At 40.3% G+C, this 22,006-nt stretch overlaps 2 protein-coding genes and 1 long non-coding RNA gene across 3 annotated transcripts; all 3 read left to right on the top strand.

Annotated features, from left to right (window-relative positions):
• Positions 1 to 48: 48 nt before the first annotated feature.
• LOC110487191 (endosulfine alpha b) lies at positions 49 to 11,638 on the top strand. Its single transcript, XM_021559115.3, has 3 exons — positions 49 to 297; positions 4,677 to 4,799; positions 7,198 to 11,638. The coding sequence occupies exons 1-3, from the start codon at positions 244 to 246 to the stop codon at positions 7,366 to 7,368; spliced, it is 348 nt and encodes a 115-aa protein (XP_021414790.1). The 5' UTR covers positions 49 to 243; the 3' UTR covers positions 7,369 to 11,638.
• A 464-nt stretch (positions 11,639 to 12,102) lies between these two features.
• Positions 12,103 to 14,502, top strand: LOC110487180 (induced myeloid leukemia cell differentiation protein Mcl-1 homolog). The gene is made up of 3 exons (XM_021559104.3): positions 12,103 to 12,745; positions 12,922 to 13,172; positions 13,300 to 14,502. The coding sequence occupies exons 1-3, from the start codon at positions 12,262 to 12,264 to the stop codon at positions 13,414 to 13,416; spliced, it is 852 nt and encodes a 283-aa protein (XP_021414779.2). The 5' UTR covers positions 12,103 to 12,261; the 3' UTR covers positions 13,417 to 14,502.
• Positions 14,503 to 17,622: 3,120 nt separating this feature from the next.
• LOC149985052 (uncharacterized) lies at positions 17,623 to 20,845 on the top strand. Its single transcript, XR_016486000.1, has 2 exons — positions 17,623 to 19,705; positions 20,178 to 20,845. It is a non-coding gene; the product is annotated as an uncharacterized LOC149985052 (long non-coding RNA).
• Positions 20,846 to 22,006: the final 1,161 nt, after the last annotated feature.

Here is a 22,006-nt window from a genome sequence, read left to right as displayed (position 1 = left end):
TTCATTGGCTCTCCTGGTATCTAATACAACGTGTTTCCTTATACCATTGGTTACTGTATATGTATGTCACAAATGGCAATCCCACACGACGGCGTCACAAATTATTTAGCTTTTTTTGTGTCGAGGATCCATCCTTGTTCACAAGAGGCAGGTTAGATTTGTGGAAGCTAGAGGAGCACCCCTGCATACATTCTAACCTGCGTTTTCAAGCAAATCGGACTTCTAGTCCATTACAGCTGCGTAATGTCGTCCGAAAATCTATCAGATACTCCGATGGAATATGAGGATGAAAAACAGGTGGGTTTAATATCATGACACTATCTTGAGTTGGAAAGCTAACTATAACGCTAGCTCGTTGTAACGCGTTACAAGTAAAGTGTTTGATTTGATAGCTAGCTAGCTAGTTAGCTTTCGTTATAGCATCAAACCTGTAAACTTCTCGTTTACCAACAATGACAGTGTGTATAAATGTTTTGGAAAGGTATTGAGTAAGATTTACGTGTCTCCCGATAATCAATAATAACGTAGGTATTGTATTATTGAGTTATTTGTTCCGTTTTCCCTTGTGCCATTGTGGCTCGCTGGTCCATAGGTTATAAAATATGCCTGGTCCGTATTGGTCGTTCCTGACTTTGCAGTAGTTGAGGTTGAGTCTTCCGGCTTTCGAGACAAATACAAACAATACTACTATAGCCTATCCTTTGAAATCTGTGTTTCAATGGAAACCATGGTCAGTCATCACAGTTACTTACATGCTAGCGGATCAGTCACACAAAGCTTTAATGATGTATAAGCTAGATCTATTGATTCATACTCGTTTTCAGTCCCCTATGCTTTGTGAATGTTATTTGCAGTGTTGCACTGATATTAGGCTTAGCTATATATACAGTTGAAATCGGAAGTTTACAAACACTTAGGTTGGAGTCATTAAAACTCATTTTTCAACCACTCCACAAATGTTTTGTTAACAAACCATAGTTTTTGCAAGTCTGTTAGGACATCTACTTTGTGCATGACACAAGTCATTTTTCCAACAATTGTTTACAGACCCATGTTTTCACTTATAATTCACTGTATCACAATTCCAGTGGGTCAGAAGTTTACATACACTAAGTTGACTGTGCCTTTAAACAGCTTGGAAAATTCCAGAAAATGATGTCATTGCTTTAGAAGCTTCTGATTGACTCAAATTATGTAAATTAGCCTATTGGAGGTGTCCCTGTGGATGTATTTCAAGGCCTTCCTTCAAACTTCAGTGCCTCTTTGCTTGACATCATGGGAAAATCAAAAGAATTCAGCCAAGACCTCAGAAAATAACATTGTAGACCTCCACAAGTCTGGTTCATCCTTAGGAGCAATTTCCAAATGCCTGAAGGTACCACGTTCATCTGTACAAACAATAGTATGCAAGTATAAACACCATGGGACCACGCAGCCGTAATACCGCTCAGGAAGGAGATGCGTTCTGTCTCCTAGAGATGAACGTACTTTGGTGCGAGAAGTGCAAATCAATCCCAGAACAACAGCAAAGGACCTGGAGGAAACCGATACAAAAGTATCTATATCCACAGTAAAATGAGTCCTATATCGACATAACTTGAAAGGCGGCTCCGCAAGGAAGAAGCCACTGCTCCAAAACCGCCATAAAAAAAGCCAGACTACAGTTTGCAACTGCACATGGGGACAAAGATTGTACTTTTTGGAGAAATGTCCTCTGGTCTGATGAAACAAAAATATAACTGTTTGGCCATAATGACCATCGTTATGTTTGGAAGAAAAAGGGGGAGGCTTGCAAGCTGAAGAACACCATCTCAACCGTGAAGCACAGGGATGGCAGCATCATGTTGTGGGGGTGCTTTGCTGCAGGAGGGACTGGTACACTTCACAAAATAGATTGCATCATGAGGAAGAAAAAGTATGTGGATATATTGAAGCAACATCTCAAGACATCAGTCAGGAAGTTAAAGGTTAGTCACAAATGGTTCTTCCAAATGTACAACGACCCCAAAGCATGTTTCCAAAGTTGTGGCAAAAATGGCATAAGGACAACAAAGTATGTATTGGAGTGGCCATTACAAAGCCCTGACCTCAATCCTATAGAGAATTTGTGGGCCGAACTGAAAAAGCATGTGCGGACAAGGAGGCCTACAAACCTGACTTCGTTACACCAGCTCTGTCAGGAGGAATGGGCCAAAATTCAGCCAACTTATTGTGGGAAGCTTGTGGAAGGCTACCCAAAACGTTTGACCCAAGTTAAACAATTTAAAGGGAATGCTACCAAATTCTAATTGAGTGTGTGTAAACTTCTGACCCACTGGGAATGTGATGAAAGAAAGAAAAGTTTAAATAAATCATTCTCTCTACTATTATTCTGACATTTCACATTCTTAAAATAAAGTAGTGATCCTAACTGACCTAAAATGAGGAATTTCTACTTGGATTAAATCTCAGGAATTGTAAAAACTGATTTGAAATGTATTTGGCTCAGGTGTATGTAAACTTCAACTGCTGAAAAGTCACTTGTACAGGCAGCATCCTGAGTGGATGCTGGTGAAGGTCAGAGGTCTGTTGACAAACCCACTGGTCATATCATCAATATTCATTGACTAGCAGGTATAGGGAAGGTACTGATGCTATACTTTGTCTTATCGTTGATAATGGGTGCTTTTAATGCAATGGTATTTTGATACAATGACTTGAAGCGAAACTGGTCATGTGAGAAAATAACATTTCATGGTAGCTACTATGGGTCTAGCAGTTTGGAACTGTTTGAGGGTGTGAAAAGTATCCAGTCCACTCTTGCATTTTCCCTCATTGGGGCTGAATATAGCAACTTTTTAAGTTGTTGTAATGGATCCAAGTGAATCAGCAAGGGAATCTGTTCATCTGCTTCTCTACCCTGAGTCACCTACTATCCCTGCTCCAGCAAGCTTTGCGTTTACTGTCCTCTGCATGGAATGGCAGATATTCTCCTGTACTTCGATTGCAGGGTTTTGTGGGTTTCTCAATGTCTTCTTAGCTTTATTTAGCCAGATAAGTTATGTCTAAACAGTGATGCTGAGACTCAGATTGTTCCAATGAAAATGTATGCCAAACTAAAAACCAATGATTGCACAGTTAAAAAAAAAAACATGCATCCACAAGGACTACTTTTAAGTTTCCACACAAAACATTTACAAAACACATTTACTTTAAGAACAGTGCAGATACAAACAGAATGATGGTTTGTGCTGTCATTCTGTTACCAAACTTTACATCTGCACTGTTCTGTAAGTACAAAAATAAAATAGAAATTGCTACATTTTCTGTAGAAATTGTTAGAAGTAGTGCCTGTGCATAGAGTTGTATGGTTTGTTTAACTTTATAAGCATTGGGTTTTGTTTTGACATTTTAAAGTGAAAATCAGTCTCAGCTTCACTCTGTTACTGTGGAATTGCCCCAATAGAGAATACATGTTTTGCTGACTTCTACCCAGAGTCTCTGGACTGTGGGCAATAGCAAGGTGTGTCCTGTTAGCCTACTTTCCACTGGCATCTGTCCATGGACTCCACACTGGCAGTAAAGGGTAAACCAGTTTGTCTAGTGCAGGAGTTGCCTCCAGTAAAACCAGAGGCTTACACCTTACAAAAAGCTTTAGCAATGAAGGTGTCATGTGAACACTAGAACCACTCTGCAAGCTCTGTGTACCTAGACTTTGGTCAGCAATTACTCAAGGCCTGTTTCTGTATAATATTCTCCATAACCATAAATAACCATGGCTTGTACATATTTGCAGACAAACTGTTTTCCTTTCATAAAGTCATCTGTTTTTATGGCACCAATAACATGTCAGGGATGGAGAAACGGGTAACAAGGCTGTTTTATCCACATTAGCTGAGGAAAAGTGTGTAAGATACGGGGAAATAATGGATGTGAAGCTGCTTTTTAGTCACTTAATTCTTACTCAATCATAACACTCGTCTTCTGAGTGAGTTGTTTATCGCAGGCAACCATGAGGGCGTGAGAGAGAGTGTTGCAGGAGAGCATGCAGAGTGTGACTCATACTATGAAGACGCTTCAACTCCCTCAAGTCATTTTCATGGCGTTAGCCCACTTCACAGCTGAATATGAGTAGGGTTAGGCTATATGATTCAGATGCAATCCTTTCTGAAGTGCACAGTGCCAGCCCAGTAATCTTGTTGTTTTGTCATCAGACCATCTTATAACCTTCTTATTAGTTTCAAGTTTTAATGCCACAAGTACAGTGAAATGTCCTTCTTGCAACTTCTAAACCCAACAATGCAGTAATCAATAACAATGTAATACTAAAAACAACATAAGGTAGAACATAAACACACAAGAAATAGAAATAAGAATAACACAAGAAAGTAAGTAAGCATTCTATATACAGGGTCAGTCAGTTCCAGTACCATATTTACAATGTGCAGGGATACTGGAGGAATGGAGGTAGATAATTGTAGGGGTACGGTGACTGCATCAGGACAGTTAAATGGAGAATGTCTATTTTAAAAGCCTATGCTTGTTCTTCTCTGCGCATCATGGCTGACATTATGATGAAGGATATATAGGCGTAGGCTACATAAGCCTATTGTTTAGATGTTTCCCCTCTTTAGCTAAATTCCTTGCAAGTAGCACCCATATGACGGCACATCAAAATGTTTTCTTTGTCTGGACAGGACTCTCAGGAAAAGAATGCCAACCTTGTGAAGGGTGAAGAGGTCAAGCTGAAGGCCAAGTATCCCGGCCTGGGCCAAAAGCCTGGAGGCTCCGACTTCCTCATGAAGAGGCTACAGAAAGGGGTAGGTGGAACTCTTCTCCTGGAGAGCCACAGATAATATATGCTTTTGATTCCGCATGTTAGTGAGGCTGGAACAAACACCTACACACCCTTGTTGACCACTTGACTAGGAAATCGCATAGGCTTTGAATACACCTCTTTAAGACATTTCAATGCGTTCTGCATTTATGAGGATCTGAGATTGCCTTGGTATGTCTGTGGCAGTAGCGATGTTTCAATTAACTTGTCCAGATACTTTTTTATTTTTTTGTCAATATTTTAGAAAGTTCACAAAGAATAGAGATTTAACTTTACGTTTAATTATCTTGTGTCAATAAATACAGCAGGACGTAATGACCTCGCACCTAAAAAAATTATATTTTTTTAGCAAAAACCTACAGTGTCGAATAACAATGGTTGAAATGTTTCATTACCCATTTAGGCAAATTGTGCAGTAATAAATTGGCGACAGCCTCTATGCCCTCCCACACATCGGTTTCATGTCTCGGGTATAGCCAGTGAAAGTCATGTATAGAATGCAATAATTTACTAATATTGGCACATGAGAATTATTAGAATATGGAAATGTATCGCCATGGTGAAACTTGCACTCCTTTAGAGCTGAAATAATTGGAAATGGAAACTTGCATCCAGCCAACCAGAAAAGCAAGGCAAAGCAATTTAGGCATTCTTGAAAGTCAGGACAATCCTTGTCCTGCAAAGAAACATTATTTTATAGTTGGAAAAAAATGATTTAGAATTATTTAGAATTAAAATGTGTAGTGGAGCTTTATAGTTACTTGTGACATACTTTTTCTTGCCACTGTATGTGAACCCTTTGGAATTACCTGGATATCTACATTAATTGGTCATCAAATTTGATCTGATCTTCATCTAAGTCCCAACAATAGGCAAACATAGTGTGCTTAAACTAATAACACACAAATTATTGTATTTTTCTTGTATATATTGAATACATAATTTAAACGTTCACAGGGTAGGTTGGAAAAAGTATGTGAACCCCTCCCTATGCTAAAAGTTTCTCTAAACGCCTTGATGTCCATGGTAAGGCAAATTGTCTATAAATGGAGAAAGTTCAGCGCTGTTGCTACTCTCCCTAGGAGTGGCCGTCCTGCAAAGATGACTGCAAGAGCACAGCGCAGAATGCTCTGTGGGTTAAGAATAATCCTAGTGTCAGCTAAAGACTTATAGAAATCTCTGGAACATGCTAACATCTCTGTTGACGAGTCTATGATACGTAAAACACGAAACAAGAATGGTGTTCGTGGGAGGGCACCACGGAAGAAGACACTGCTGTCCAAGAAACCCATTGCTGCACGCCTGAAGTCTGCAAAAGTGGATGTTCCACAGCGCTACTGGCAAAATATTCAGTGGACAGATGAAACTACAGTTAAGTTGTTTGGAAGGAACACACCACTGTGTGGAGGGAAAAAAAGGCACAGCACACCAACATCCAAACCTCATCCCAACTGTAAAGTATGGTGGAGGGAGCATCATGGTTTGGGGCTGCTTTGCTGCCTCAGGGCCTAGACAGCTTGCTATCTTGGACAGAAATGAATTTCCAAGTTTATCAAGACATTTTGCAGGAGAATGTTAGGCTATTTGTCTGCAAATTGAAGCTCAACAGAAGTTGGGTGACGCAACAGGACAACGACCCAAAAAACAGAAGTAAATTAACAACCGAATGGCTTCAACAGAAGAAAATAGGCCTTCTGGAGTGGCCCAGTCAGAGTCCTGACCTCGACCCAATTGAAATGCTGTGGCATGACCTCGAGAGCAGTTTACACCAGACATCCCAAGAATATTGATGAACTAAAACAGTTTTGTAAAGAGGGATGGTCCAAAATTCCTCCTGACTGTTGTGCAGGTCTGATCCGCTACTACAGAAAACGTTTGGTTGAGGTTATTGCTGCCAAAGAAGGGTCAACCAGTTCACAAGGGTTCACATACTTTTTCCACCCTGCACTGTGAATGTTTACATGATGTGTTCAATAAAGACATGAAAACGTATAATTGTTTGTGTGTTATTAGTTTAAGCAGCCTGTTTGTCTATTGGTATGACCTAGATGAAGATCAGATCAAATTTTATGCAGAAATCCAGGTATTTCCAAAGGGTTCACCTACTTTTTCTTGCCACTGTAAATACATTTATTCCAAAAACATTGTTTCCATTTGTCGAAATAAAGTTAGACAAAAGAAAATCCACCCCTGTCGAATGAATAAAAATTGAAGATCTTTAGAACATTTCTGCCATTTCCATGACACGTCGCAATTATTTTTTTTGCGACATTGCTTTTGTTGAATAAACCAGCGTCAATGAACCTGCCTATATTAATTTTAACTAGCAGAACTACTCAAGACAACCTGAATTAAATTCCTTTTTTCTTGCCCCTACCTAGCAAAAATACTTTGACTCAGGTGACTACAACATGGCCAAGGCCAAGATGAAGAACAAACAGCTGCCCGTGGCAGGCCCCGACAAGAACCTCGTCACAGGGGACCACATTCCCACGCCACAGGACCTGCCCCAGAGGAGGTCCTCCTTGGTGACCAGCAAACTAGCAGGCTAGCCTAGCCTCCACCCATCCACCAGGCCCCCAGCTAACGTTCCCCAACAATGTACCCCCCCCCCCCCTAGTCATCTCCAGGCTCCACTTGGCTTTAACATATCGGGGAGAGCGGTGAAAGTCAGTACATATTGCTTGTATATGGGTATGGTGGGGAGGGGAGGTGAGCTGGGACCTTTTCTACCATCTCTCCACACAGCTCTGCCCTCTGCGCACTCTGATCTACCGCCTCCCTTATGTCTTGGTTTGGTGTTCAGAGGTACATAAAGTAGATGTGCCATCAGGGAGGCTGAGTTTAATGCACTTTGTATTATGTACAGTACGTTTTTGCATCCCGAACGACACCAAAATATATTGTTGACGAGGGAGTTGGGAACCATGATCGCTCCACATTTTTCGATGTTGTGTTCTCGTCAAAGCTGGGGGTAGATGTTTGCGTATTTTGCTTGCACACCAAATCGGTGAGGGAAGGGAACCATGGTGAAGTATCCAAAGGAAGGGAGCGGTAATCAGAGGGAAATGTGGAAACTGATTTGTGGTTTCCTTTATCTCATGTTCTGTCAAACAAAAATCCAAGGTCGTCCATGCTGACCTGAATGAACAGATATGAAACTGCACATTTTCTGCTCATGTCGCTTTAATTCTTGACTCCCTGTTGCTCTTCTTTTTTTAAATATGCTGCATGATTGTAACGAAATGTGCAAATCTGGAGGGGTTAGACGACTGATAGGAAGTAGCAAGCAACCAAATGGAGCCCTGGAATGTCCATGTTCACTCTGCACACCTTCCTTCCCTCTCAATGTCCTGACAATCCACACACTCTGTCTGTAGGCTGCCCATGGCGAAAGCAATGGCAAAGCAAACTGAATACCCATGTATCATTTTTAAGGCTGGGAAAAGAAGCAACTTTAATATTCAAGTTAAATCTCAGTTCTGTGGCTATTACATCACCTCAAAAAGCCTAAATAATTGGTAGGGGATCAATTCAGTGTATATTTCTGTATTGTGTTGAGAAAATTGACATTTGGTATGATTTGTGTCTTCATAAAGGGTTGTTTGTTCATTGTCACGTATTAGCCATTTACTACAATCTGGCTCTTTTCACTGTTAATGCCAGTTCCTGTTGAGAAACTCTTCCAGTAACAGAAGAGTATTGCCTAGTTCCCAATTACATTAGTTGCTAAACCTCTCCTCGGTCTCTCCTTCAAATTCAACATAGTAGGAGCCTCCCAGTGTACTGCTAAAGCATATAGCCTTACATATTGACATTCTAAATATAAAAATCTGTGACGTCAGTAATGGGGTAAAGAGTCGGCCACCGGCTAAACTGGCCCTGACTGGCCCCTGGCTCACACAGACCTAACTGGGACACAGCGTGTTTTAGAGATATGCTCACTTGACGCATGTCAAAGGGAAGGGATTTTATGACAGGAGAGAGGGGGGGGGGCAAAAGTGTGAGTGTGGACTTAGTTGACCCTGCTCATACCTGTTGGTATGGTACAACTTGCCAAATAGTTACCTCATTCAAAAGTAAAATGCTTGTACTCTGGTTAAGGTCAGAGGTTGTAGGCTGTTATCACCTGAATGAGTTGTCCTATCACACAATACACACTTGATCACTCCTATCTTGGCACCTTTTGAATATTCCCTGTGTCTAATTGGCATTGAGTGTGCTTGTCTGGGTATGAATGTGCTACTGTTCTCTGTCCCAGTGGGTGTAAATAGGCTTTTGGAGGTTGAGTTTTCTTTCTTTCTGATTTCACTACTTGTAGTTCTCTGATTCCAATGTTTCCTTTCTCCTGTCATTGAATACACTACGTAAGCTTTATATATATTTTTTTTTTTACTGCTGAGACATTAATCTGTATAATATGAATGTGTGTAAATGCTGCTGATTCAGTCGATGACAAATCTTTTAAACTGAGATATTACCCTAATAAAGAACACCTGTCCTAGGATTCAAACAATCGGACCCACTCCTACCATGAATGTCTGCTAATGAGAGACTCACTAACCACTCCAGGTTTGGGAGTATAATTCCATTTCAATTAGGATATGAATTGAAATTCTACCCATGATCAATGCAATCCATTTTGGGAACTGGCCAGCTGGAGTTGAAATTTAATTGACACCAACATGTTACTTGAATTTGAACAGAAAGACCGTGCAGAATCCTAAATATTTGTAGCATGGCTTATTAAAGTGTCAAATAATATAATTGGATATGCTGAAATGAAGGTTGTTGAAACAACCGCAATCAAGAATTCCTCTCATAAGTTTTTGTGCACTGTCTGGCTTTGTATGGATTAATGTAATGAGAGATATACAGGTGAAGTCGGAAGTTTACATACATGTTAGCCAAATACATTTAACCTCAGTTTCACACTTCCTGACATTTAATCCCAGTAAAAAAAATCCCTGTCATAGGTCAATTAGGATCACCACTTTATTTTAAGAATGTGAAATTTCAGAATAATAGTAGAGAGAATTATTTATTTCAGCTTGTCAGAAGTTTACACACTCAATTAGTATTTGGTGGCATTGCCCTTAAATGGTTTTAACTTGGTTCGAACGTTTCAGGTAGCCTTCCACAAGCTTCCCACAATAATTTGGGGGAATTTTGGCCCATTCCTCCTGACAGAGCTGGTGTAACGAAGTCAGGTTTGTAGGCTTCCTTGCTCGCACACGCTTTTTCAGTTCTGCCCACAAATGTTCTATAGGTTTGAGGTCAGGGCTTTGTGATGGCCACTCCAATACATTTTGCCACAACTTTGGAAGCATGCTTTGGGTTATTGTCCATTTGGAAGACCCATTTGCGACCAAGTTTAACTGATGTCTTGAGAGGTTGCTTCAATATATCCACAATTTTTCTTCCTCATGATGCAATCTATTTTGTGAAGTGCACCAGTCCCTCCTACAGCAAAGCACCCCCACAACATGATGCTGCCACCCTCATGATTCATGGTTGGGATAGTGTTCATCGGTTTGCAAGCCTCCCCCTTTTTCCTCCAAACATAACAATGGTCATTATGGCCAAACAGTTCTATTTTTGTTTCATCAGACCAGAGGACATTTCTCCAAAAAGTACAATCTTTGTCCCCATGTGCAGTTGCAAACCGTAGTCTGGCTTTTTTTATGGCAGTTTTGGAGCAGTGGCTTCTTCCTTGCAGAGCGGCCTTTCAAATTATGTCGATATAGGACTCATTTTACTGTGGATATAGATAATTTTGTACCTGTTTCCTCCAGCATCTTCACAAGGTCCTTTGATGCTCTTCTGGGATTGATTTGCACTTCTCACACCAAAGTACGTTCATCTCTAGGAGACAGAACGCGTCTCCTTCCTGAGCGGTATGATGCCTGCGTGTTCCCATGGTGTTTCTACTTGCGTACTATTGTTTGTACAGATGAACGTGGTACCTTCAGGCATTTGGAAATTGCTCCCAAGGATGAACTAGACTTGAGGTCTAGAATAGTTTTTTTCTGAGGTCTTGGCTGATTTCTTTTGATTTTCCCATGATGTCAAGCAAAGAGGCACTGCGTTTGAAGTTAGACCCTGAAATACATCCACAGGAACACCTCCAATTGACTCAAATGATGTCAATTAGCATATCAGAAGCTTCTAAAGCCATGATGTAATTTTCTGGGATTTTCCAAGCTGTTTAAAGGCACAGTCAACTTAGTGTATGTAAACTTCTAACCCACTGGAATTGTGATACATTGAATTATTAGTGAAATAATCTGTCTGTAAACAATTGTTGGCAAAATGCTTTGTGTCATGCACAAAGTAGATGTCCTAACCGACTTGCCAAAACTATAGTTTGTTAACAAGAAATGTGTGGAGTGGTTGAAAAACGAGTTTTAATGACTCCAACCTAAATGTATGTAAACTTCCGACTTCAACTGTAGGAGGGTATGTTAAAATACCATGTCTTCTGTTCAACTATGATAAGTATGCGCCAGAATGTAAACAAGTGAAAATGACTGTGTGCTCTTAAGTACCTTGTGCTGCTTACCTAACCTGTTTTTGTTTAGCATACAGTAAAGATGTTTTAACATTCTCACTCACTGCATAACTACAACAAAAGTTTATCCTGGCCCAAGATAACTGCAGGGATATCTGGAGCACCCTTGCTCCCAATAACTGGGGGTTTACATAAGGATATGCTGATTGTGGAGCTGGAGAAAGTACATGAATACTAATAATGTTTCAGTTGTGTGGAAGTAATGGAGTGAATTTGTCAGTATTTGAAATAAACTTTTACATTAATATCAATTACTTGTTGTATGTTCAATGTTCTTCTCACATTATTGATTTGATCACCAGTCCTGTTTACAACAGAAACCAATAACCAACACACTCTCTAGCTACACAGGGAAGGATACCTCCACTTTATATGTTGATAAGTTACATACAAAGTATATGATCACAATCCGTCATTGGCCACCAGGGGACAGCAGAATTCCGCATTAACTATTTATCAATTGTCTCTGAAGGGATATAGCAAAGTGTACACTCCCAGCCAATCAAAACGTAACATGTATTTATCTTTACCGTTCAATGCAGAGAGAATGCATTTTTATATCCTCTCTTCGTGGATGTTTTTATCTGAATGTTATTGGAAAAACATATATAGATATATTTGTAAAGCTAATTCAAGGAAGAGGGTGCCCAATGGGATAGGCAGTCGAAGTCCCTCCCACTTGTCTTTTCAAACATTACACGACAAAAGGTTGGTCATTTCCGCACCAGACTCACTGTTGTAGTTAGCAGTCAACGATGGGTGATATTTGAGCAACAAAGTAGCTAACCGCTAGCTTTTCGTAAAATAACAGCTAGAAGTGTATATTTTATTTATTTATCAAACGCTTGTTTCTTTATCTAAACGTTAAGCCAAGATGAGTCTGTCGAAGTCGATTGCACGAGCCACAACTACGATGTTGCATTTTCAAAATGGAGGATCTTCGTACCTAGCTGATGATGCTAGCCCTTTGTACTATTTCGACGGGGCCGTATGTGCTGCGGCGTCACCGAAGTCTAAAGTGGACTTGGGAAATGGGACCGGCGATACTCCACCACGACCCACGACGTTAGGAGTGAATGTCGTGAAAAGCAACGTCCTCGATAATCATTTGTCAGACCGAAGCAACAATGACGATTCTTTGCCCTGCACTCCTCAGATGGCGTCAGAATGTGGGCCTGAACTATCGAATTGTCCATCGGGCGATGAAGTATTGGAACATGATATCAGACAACTCATTGAGAATTTTTTGGGGGACTACACAGGACTGTCTCAGCCTCGATGGAAGCAAAGCAAGCCTCTTACGACCATGAAGCGAGTGGTGGAGGACGTAATAGCAAAGCACCGATATGCATACAAGGGTACGTAGATTTACAGTAATGATCTCTATAGATCCTTATGGTACTGTATATCCTAATTTTCTGTTTAACAGTGGTACTGAGCTCATTATGCGCTAACTTGGTTAATAACATAGCAATATTATCAGTAATAAGTTTAGTTCGTTTTACTCAGATCTAGATTTTAAATGTATTTTTAGGTATGGTCGTCAAACTTGACCTGGATGATCGATGCGATGACATGAGCGTCGTCAATTCTGTGGCCAAGACCATGTTCAGTGATGGGATCACGAACTGGGGTCGCATCGCCAGCCTGGTGGCATTTGGCGCAGTGGTGAGCCAGCACCTGAAGGAGAGTGGCAGGGGACACTGCGTTGATTTGGTGGGCCAAGAGATTGCCACATACCTCCTCTCTGACCAAAGGGACTGGCTGGTCAAAAACAATGCTTGGGTGAGTCATCTATGTGTTCCATTAGTCATTTGAAAATGTGAGCTAATCTGAGGATAGTTAATCTTATTTAGTTTACTTGTTCAGTAGCTAATCATGAACCAAACTTTGCCTTTTGTCTCCCTCTCAGGATGGATTTGTAGAGTTCTTTCATGTTCAAGATCCTGAGTCCTCGGTAAGGAACACCCTCCTAGCCTTTGCTGGAGTTGCTGGGATTGGGGCAACACTTGCCATGTTGATCAGGTGAATTGAACAATACTTACCTGTTACTTTTTTCAACGAAGAAAATGGACTATGCCCGCAAGTTCTCTGAAATCCTTGACAGCACCATGGTTGGAATGAGTACCCAGTGATGTCCTGCTTAGTCAAAGAAGAGGGTCAGTCTGTTGGATTATAGTGATGGACTGAATTGGGGCGGTGCTTTGGTGTCAAGCTCAAGTTTGCTTTTTTCCCCGCATCAACATTTTGGTGCCTTTTTTTATTTGAGGGGTCATTTGAGGATATTTGGTAACAGTCTCCAAATATATTCATCTGACTTCTTAAATATAATGGACTTGTTAAATGGCGCTTTTATTTAATGTAAAAAGTACAGACATTTTATTTTTGTAATAAATGTATAGTTGAATTTAGACTCGTACAAAGTTAATTCATCTGCAAACTGTCAACTCTCTTTTTAAGTAATCAAGATGGAAAAGCACTAGCTAATAGCTATAATTCACAATGGCAAAGTTCTGCCTCTGACCATAAATTTGGCTCAAATGACTTGTTTCTAGTCCTTGTGATATTAGTCATACATGTACATACAGGGATTGGTGTAAGAAAGGCATAACCTGCATTGAACTGACCACTGAGGGCCTTAGAATTCAACTAAGAAGGTATACCCAGGTTATGGGCATTGACAATGGAAAGTGCTTACAGCAGAAAGGATTTATTTTATATGCAATGAATTGCCTTAGGGTCTTTATGACATGCATGTATGTCATAAAGCCCCTATCTCCCCTACACCACATTCATAAGTCCTTATTCCTGTTCCTTGGGGTAGATTTTCCAGTCTTGCCTGGCAATGCATGTGTGTGGTTGCAATGTGACTTCCTGGTTAATGAAATCTTGTGACTGTTGCACTAGGCTTTACTGGGAGGGGGAAGGGGGGACCTGTTTGAAAGTCAATTGAAAATTCCATTCTCAAGACTATGCTGATTTGTATTTGAAGTGTTTCATTTCCAAATTATTGCTGGCAAATTCCTGTAATCTCCTGAAGTTAAATGATTTAAAGGATAAAATCATGCAACTTTATTCACTTTTGTGACTGCAATGAATAAAGGATGTGACTTTATTCACTTTGTGGCTGCAATTGTCTCAAAGCAGAAGTTTGACGGTTAACTTGCTGTGAACTTTTGAGACTACTTCTCGGAAGGGAGGGAAATTTTGTGAAAAGACAGCAGTGACGTCTGCACTGTGCTAGTTTCTGGAGCTGAAAAGTAAACCCATACACAAATTAATTCCTGTGGTGTACATAGTCATCTACACACACACAGTTAAGTGTGTTTATTCACACCATATCCCCGAACATGCACTGTGAGGTTATTTCCTAGAAATTAAACTTCTGTGGTAACCACGCCTATATGTGTGTCATAGGCAGACCTCCACCACGGTATCACTTCAGCTGCAGCCTCAGTTGTCAGAAACATAATTATTAAACTAAGTCCACCAGAACCTCTTGGGTGCCTCAACCTCTGAGTTGTCAATAAAATAAGTTAACAGCAGTCCAAAGATCTTTTACAATGTTGCATAACGTCAGTGACCACCTTTTTAGCTATTAAGTTTGAGATTTTTCCACATAATGCATCTGACTGCTCTTTCTGCGCCACAATCATAGCTTTGCAACAGTTGAAGCAAATATTAACCACATCCTTTGTTGCTCACAGTAATTTACCAACTTGAGTTTCTTCTGCATATTTAATCATGTCTGATACCAAAGCAGTATTTTATCACCGAGTGCCACAAGATGTAATGCATCCAGTCTCAATTAATTTAATGATATGCAAAATAAAATTACGTCATTGAAATCCTCTTGCACATAGGCCATAAAATGACTGAGCGACAGCCCGGAAATTACCCCTGTTCTTTCTTTGCATATGTCCGTCACTGATAGTGTATACATGTAGAACGGTCAGAACCAGACTGGTTATTGTAGCTGAGGCTTTCACCTAAAGCTTAAGGAGGAGAACTGGAGCGAGGGGGGGGCTCATGGCGGAAGGAAGCATTGCACATTGCTGGCCTATCTAATCGGGCATACTTTTAGACAGCTATGGAAATTAGCCACAGAGCAGGTATTGTTTGACCTCTGCTGGACCCAAGGGAAGTTGGAGATATCCCAGAGCGTAGTGATGCAAGTTGAGGGGAAATGAGAGTTCACTTTTGTGTTTGCACTCTGTCTCATAAGAACAGTTCTCCAAATGTAAAATGTGTCATTTATGAGGTTGTCAATGAGAAGATGACATGACTACACTGTAGAAGACTCACTAGTCTCACCTAGGCTAATCTTGGATCAAATTCACATTACCTGTGTCAGAGCATGCCATATTTCGGATAAAGAGGATTTTCTTTGGTAATGAAAGGTGGTATGGAAAAAACAATATGCTAGAGCAGGAATTCCCAAACTGGGGTATGTATGCTCAATGCTGTCCGGGGTATGCCAAATACAAATGTGATTCACATGAACAAAAAACAAGTGTGTGTGTGTGTATATAAACACACACAACTGTTCAAAAGTTTGGGGTCACTTAAATGTTCTTGTTTTTGAAAGAAAAGCACTTTTTTGTCCATTAAAATAACATCAAATTGATCAGAAATACAGTGTAGACATTGTTCATTTTGTAAATGACTATTGTAGCTGGAAACGGCAGATTTTTTATGGAATATCTACATAGGTGTACAGAGGCCCATTATCAGCAACCATCACTCCTGTGTTCCAATGGCACGTTGTGTTAGCTAATCCAAGTGTATCATTTTGAAAGGCTAATTGATCATTAGGAAACCCTTTTGCAATTACGTTAGCACAGCTGAAACTGTTGTGCTGATTTTAAAGAAGCAATACAACTGGTCTTTAGACTAGTTGAGTATCTGGAGCATTAGTGGGTTCGATTACAGACTCAAAATGGCCAGAAGCAAATATCTTTCTTCTGAAACTTGTCAGTCTATTATTGTTCTGATAAATGAAGGCTATTCCATGTAAGAAACTGAAGATCTGGTACAATGCTGTGTACTACTCCCTTCACAGAACAGCACAAACTGGCTCTAACAAGAATAGAAAGAGGAGTGGGAGGCCCCGGTGCACAACTGAGCAAGAGTACAAGCACATTAGTGTCTAGTTTAAGATACAGACGCCTCACAAGTCCTCAACTGGCAGCGTCATTAAATAGTACCCGCAAAACACCAGTCTCAACGTCAACAGTGAAGAGGAGACTCCGGGAGCACATCCGATGCTAGCATCAGTAATTCTACATTTGTTGTTAGCACAGCTAGCAAGGACACTGACAGTTGTGAATCTGATGCAACCAATGCGCTACTGCCCTCTTACCCGGGAAAGCACCAAACCTGTTGGGACGTTGGACCATTGTAGAGGTGCAAATATGATGAGAACTTCATTGATTTGGGGTTCACTTATATTGGGAGTAACCCTAACCCTCAGCCACAGGGTGTTAGTACTTTTGCACATATCTCACAACTCGATGAAACCTTCACTCTTGCGCAGACATTTAGAAACAAAACATGCCAATTTGAAAAAAAAGCCACAAGTTTTTTTAGCTAGAATGAAGACTACTTTTGAGTAGTAAGACATGTATATAAAAGTAACAGATGCCATTAATAAGAAGGGGCTAGAAGCATCCTATATGGTCAACTACCAAGTGGCTAGGACAGGCAAGCCCCATACTATTACGGAGGACTTAATTCTTCCTGCTGCCGTGGATATGGCTGGGGGGAAAAGCCAAAAAAACTATACAGACAATGCCTTCATCTAACAACGCTGTTTCATGATGCATCAGTGACCTGGCAGGAGATGTTTTGAAACAATTACTGCTTCGCATACAACCAGTGAATTCTATGCATTACTGCTGGATGAGTCAACAGACCTGGCAGGCCTGGCACAGCTCCTGGTATATGTCTGTTACGTTTATGGGGGGTCAATTAAGGAAGACATCCTCTTCTGCAAACCACTGGAAACCAGAACAACAGGAGAGGATATTTTGAAAGTACTGTACAGCTTTGTGACATCAAATGGACGTGTTGGTATCTGTACTGATGGCGCAAAAGCCATGACAGGGAGACATAGTGGAGTGGTAACATGCGTGCAAGCAGCTGCTCCCGACGCTACTTGGGTATACTGCAGCATCCACCGAAAGGATCTTGCTGCCAAGGGAATGCCAGACAGCTTGAAATATGTTTTGGACACTACAGTGAAAATGGTTAACTCTGTTACTTTGTTAAAGCAAGGCCCCTGAACGCTCATGTATTTTCTGCACTATGCAATGATATGGGCAGCGGCCATGTAACGCTTTTACAACATACAGAAAGAAGTGCGCTGGTTATCAAGGGGCAAAGTGTTGACACGTTTTTTTTTGTGACAAACTCACACTCATTCTCATATTCATTCTTATGTTTAATAAATGTATTGTGTGTGTGTGTGTGGCAGGCTAACAATGATGGCAAAACAACATTTGAGTGTGCTCACCCTGGTGCTAGGAGGGGTACGCAGCTGGGAGGTTGAATGTTTGAAGGGGTACGGGACTATAGAACGTTTGGGAACCACTGTGCTAGATTAAACATACTTTGTACTTTAATCTAATTTAATGTGAACAGTGTTGTTGTGGGGGAGGGATGCAGCTATTTCAAGCCTCAATTTAGGGAATCCTTTCAAAGGGTTATGTTGCGCTTAGTCATGATCCCTGTGTGTGTGTGTGTGGGGGGGGGGGTAGTTCTGTTTGTTCAGATCTCCTCTGTCGTCTCTGGTTACAGCACAAACACACACCCATAGAGGTCTTATGAGGAATCATAGTAGGCCCTCTCCATGGTGACTGGTGCTCACATCAGACCTCTCCTAACCCTCCTGATAATGACGTTGGAAGCCACCATGTTTACCGTCACCAACAGGCTAGTTCATGTGGGCATTGCCAAGCACTTGCTACTCAGGCCTGGGCAACTCCAGTCCTTGGGGGCTTGATTTGGTGTCACACTTTTGACCCAGCTCCAGGTAAACCCTGACTCTAATAATCAACTAGTCATGATTTTCAATTAAAAATGCAATTAGTTTAAATCAGTTGTGTTTGCTAGTAGGGCTGGGCGATATGGCCAAAATCTCATATCCCGATTATAGGTCATTTAATATCCCGATAACGATACATATCACGATATAGCACATTTTCTGTAAATTCAATGAATAAATAGTTTATATAAAATGACCACATGTAAAAGCCTATTTATTATTACATTTTGAATTATACTCAACAAATAAAAAGGTACTTACTCATATTTGATTATTTATTTTATTTAGAACCTATGCAAATGTTCAATTAAGCATGTAATAAAATATGCATGTATCAAATCTAAAAAGGTAAATAGGAAACACTTCAACTATAGTTGCAAACAAAATAAATATAGGCCTAAAATAATATATATAATATACAGTTGAAGTCGGTAGTTTATATACACTTAGGTTGGAGTCATTAAAATTCGTTTTTCAACCATTCAAACATGTCTTGTTAACAAACTATACTTTTGGCAAGTCGATTAGGACATCTACTTTGTGCATGACACAAGTAATTTTTCCAACAATTGTTTACAGACAGATTATTTCACTAATAATTCACTGTATCATAATTCCAGTGGGTCAGAAGTTTACATACACTAAGATGACTGTGCCTTTAAACAGCTTGGAAAATCCCAGAAAATTACATCATGGCTTTAGAAGCTTCGGATAGGCTAATTGACATCATAGAAAATTTGTGGACAGAACTGAAAAAGTGTGTGCGAGCAAGGTGGCCTACAAACCTGACTCAGTTACACCAGCTCTGTCAGGAGGAATGGGCCAAAATTCATCCAACATATTGTAGGAAGCTTGTGGAAGGCTACCCAAAACATTTGAACCAAGTTAAACCATTTTAAGGCTATGATACCAAATACTAAATGAGTGTGGTAACTTCTGGCCCACTGGGAATGTGATGAATGAAAAAAATGATTCTGCTATTATTCGGACATTTCACATTCTTAAAATAAAGTGGTGATCCTAATTGACCTACGACAGGGAATATTTACTAGGAATAAATGTCAGGAATTGTGAAAAACTGAGTTTAAATGTATTTGGCTCAGGTGTATGTCAACTACCCACTTCAACTGTATAACACACACACAAACGATCAAACGTTTTAGAACACCTACACTCATTCAAGGGCTTTTTATTTTTACATTTTTCTACATTGTAGAATAATTGTGAAGACATCAACTATGAAATAACACATGGAATCATGTAGTAACCAAGTGTTAAACAAATCAAAATATATTTGAGATTCTTCAAAGTAGCCACCCTTTGCCTTGATGACAGCTTTGCACACTCTTGGCATTCTCCCAATCAGCTTCATAATGGAATGCAGGTGTGCCTTCTTAAAAGGTAATTTGTGGAATTTCTTTCCTTCTTAATGCGTTTGAGCCAATCAGTTGTGTTGTGACAAGGGGGGTCTGCAGCAATACGCCATCCCATCTGGTTTGGGCTTAGTTCCACTATCATTTGTTTTTCAGCAGGACAATGACACAACACCTCCAGGCTGTGTAAGGGTTATTTTATCAAGGAGAGTGATGGAATGCTGCATCCGATGACCTGGCCTCCACAATCCCCCGACCTCGACCAAATTGAGATGGTTTGGGATGAGTCGGACCGCAGAGTGTAGGAAAAGCAGCCAAGAAGTGCTCTGCATATGTAGGAACTCCTTCAAGACTGTTGGAAAAGCATTCCAGGTGAAACTGGTTGAGATAATGCCAAGAGTGTGCAAAGCTGTCATCAAGGCAAAGGGTGGCTACTTTGAAGAATCTCAAATATAAAAAATATATATGTACCGTTCAAAAGTTTGGGGTCACTTAGAAATGTCCTTGTTCTTGAAGCTATTTTTTTGTCCATTAAAATATTAGATTGATCAGAAATACAGTGTAGACATTGTTGATGTTTTAAATGACTATTGTAGCTGAGAACAGCAGATTATTTAAATGGAATATCTACATAGGCATATAGAGGCCCATTATCAGCAACCATCACTCCTGTGTTCCAATGGCACGTTGTGTTAGCTAATCCAAGTTTATTATTTTAAAAGGCTAATTGATCATTAGAAAACCCTTTTGCAAATATGTTAGCACAGCTGAAAACTGCTGATTTAAAGAAGCAATAAAACTAGCCTTTAGACTAGTTGAGTATCTGGAGTATCAGCATTTGTGGGTTTGATTACAGGCTCAAAATGGCCAGAAACAAATAACTTTCTTCTGAAACTCGTCAGTCTATTCTTGTTCTGAGAAACATTTGACCTCTGTCATTGCCAACAAAGGGTATATAACAAAGTATTGAGATAAACTTTTGTTATTGACCAAATACTTATTTTCCACCATAATTTGAAAATAAATTCATTAAAAATCCTACAATGTGATTTTCTGGATTTTTTTTCTAATTTTGTCTGTCATAGTTGAAGTGTACCTATGATGAAAATTACAGGCCTCTCTCATCTTTTTAAGTTGTAGAACTTGCACAATTGGTGGCTGACTAAATACTTTTTTGCCCCACTGTATGTGGAAGTGTATATTGGCTATGGCGTCTCAAAATGGACAAACAGTATTGCCACGTTTCTCTTTTTTAGCAAAGGTTGTTTAAGGGCGTATGCAAGCACACTTGTTCAGTTCAACTGCCAAGATCGGCTGATGTGTGTCGAAGTCTTAGGGCAGTTGAAATCAGTGAGGGGCATAATTTTTGGGGTTTCTTGCATTTGGAATTCTATTGAATTCTACTTATCACGCTATGCCACAATAAACATAAAGTTCAAATGCTGAGACTCCGAGACCATCGAGTGCTTTTGAAGTCACAGGTAGGCGTGAAATCTGTAGCCCCCGTTGCGTTGTATCAGCACAATGAACAATGCCCTATACACTAAAGCGAGGCCGTTTTGGTAATGAATATTTATATAATAATTCACCTATTACAACCAGCCTACGTGAATGCAGCAGTACACACAGCTGTCTTACCAAAATATTACAAACTAAATGCTGAAAGTAGTAGCCTAGTTATTCATGCATGCAAACATGCAACATGCAAACTTTTTTCTAAGAGTGTAGACTTACCTGGGCTCTTCCAAGATCGTCAGGAACAGTCAGAGTTGGAGGGGCCTGTGGAGCCATTATCCTGGGGGAGCTTGTGGAATGGCGGGTAGGCTCTGCACCTGACGCTCGGTAGTATCGTTGCTGCTGGGCTTGGCGGCAGCTTCGGTGGTTTGATGCTGCTGCTGGTACTTGCTCTCCTTTTCCTTTTGGCGAAGCCAATTTATAATATCCATTATGGCAGTGGCAGGTTATCTGGTTAGAGCTAGCTAAATAGGCTAAGGCAAATAATACTGACACTTTTCACAGCTAGCTTAGAAGCTAACTGTGGTGGTGGGGCGTGAGGCAGAGATGAGTGAAACAGCTTCAATGGTAAATTTGACCCTGCCCTTATATATCAAAATCTAATATTACAGATCACGTTATTCACTTAGCCTACCAGAGATGAGAAGCATTTTCCACACTTTTTATGGAAACCAAAAGGAGTCAAA

The sequence above is a fragment of the Oncorhynchus mykiss genome, chromosome 2 (assembly GCF_057628025.1).
Source record: "Oncorhynchus mykiss isolate SJ-2025 chromosome 2, ASM5762802v1, whole genome shotgun sequence".
Classification (NCBI taxonomy): Eukaryota; Metazoa; Chordata; class Actinopteri; order Salmoniformes; family Salmonidae; genus Oncorhynchus; species Oncorhynchus mykiss.
This window is presented reverse-complemented; position numbering and strand designations above follow the sequence as displayed.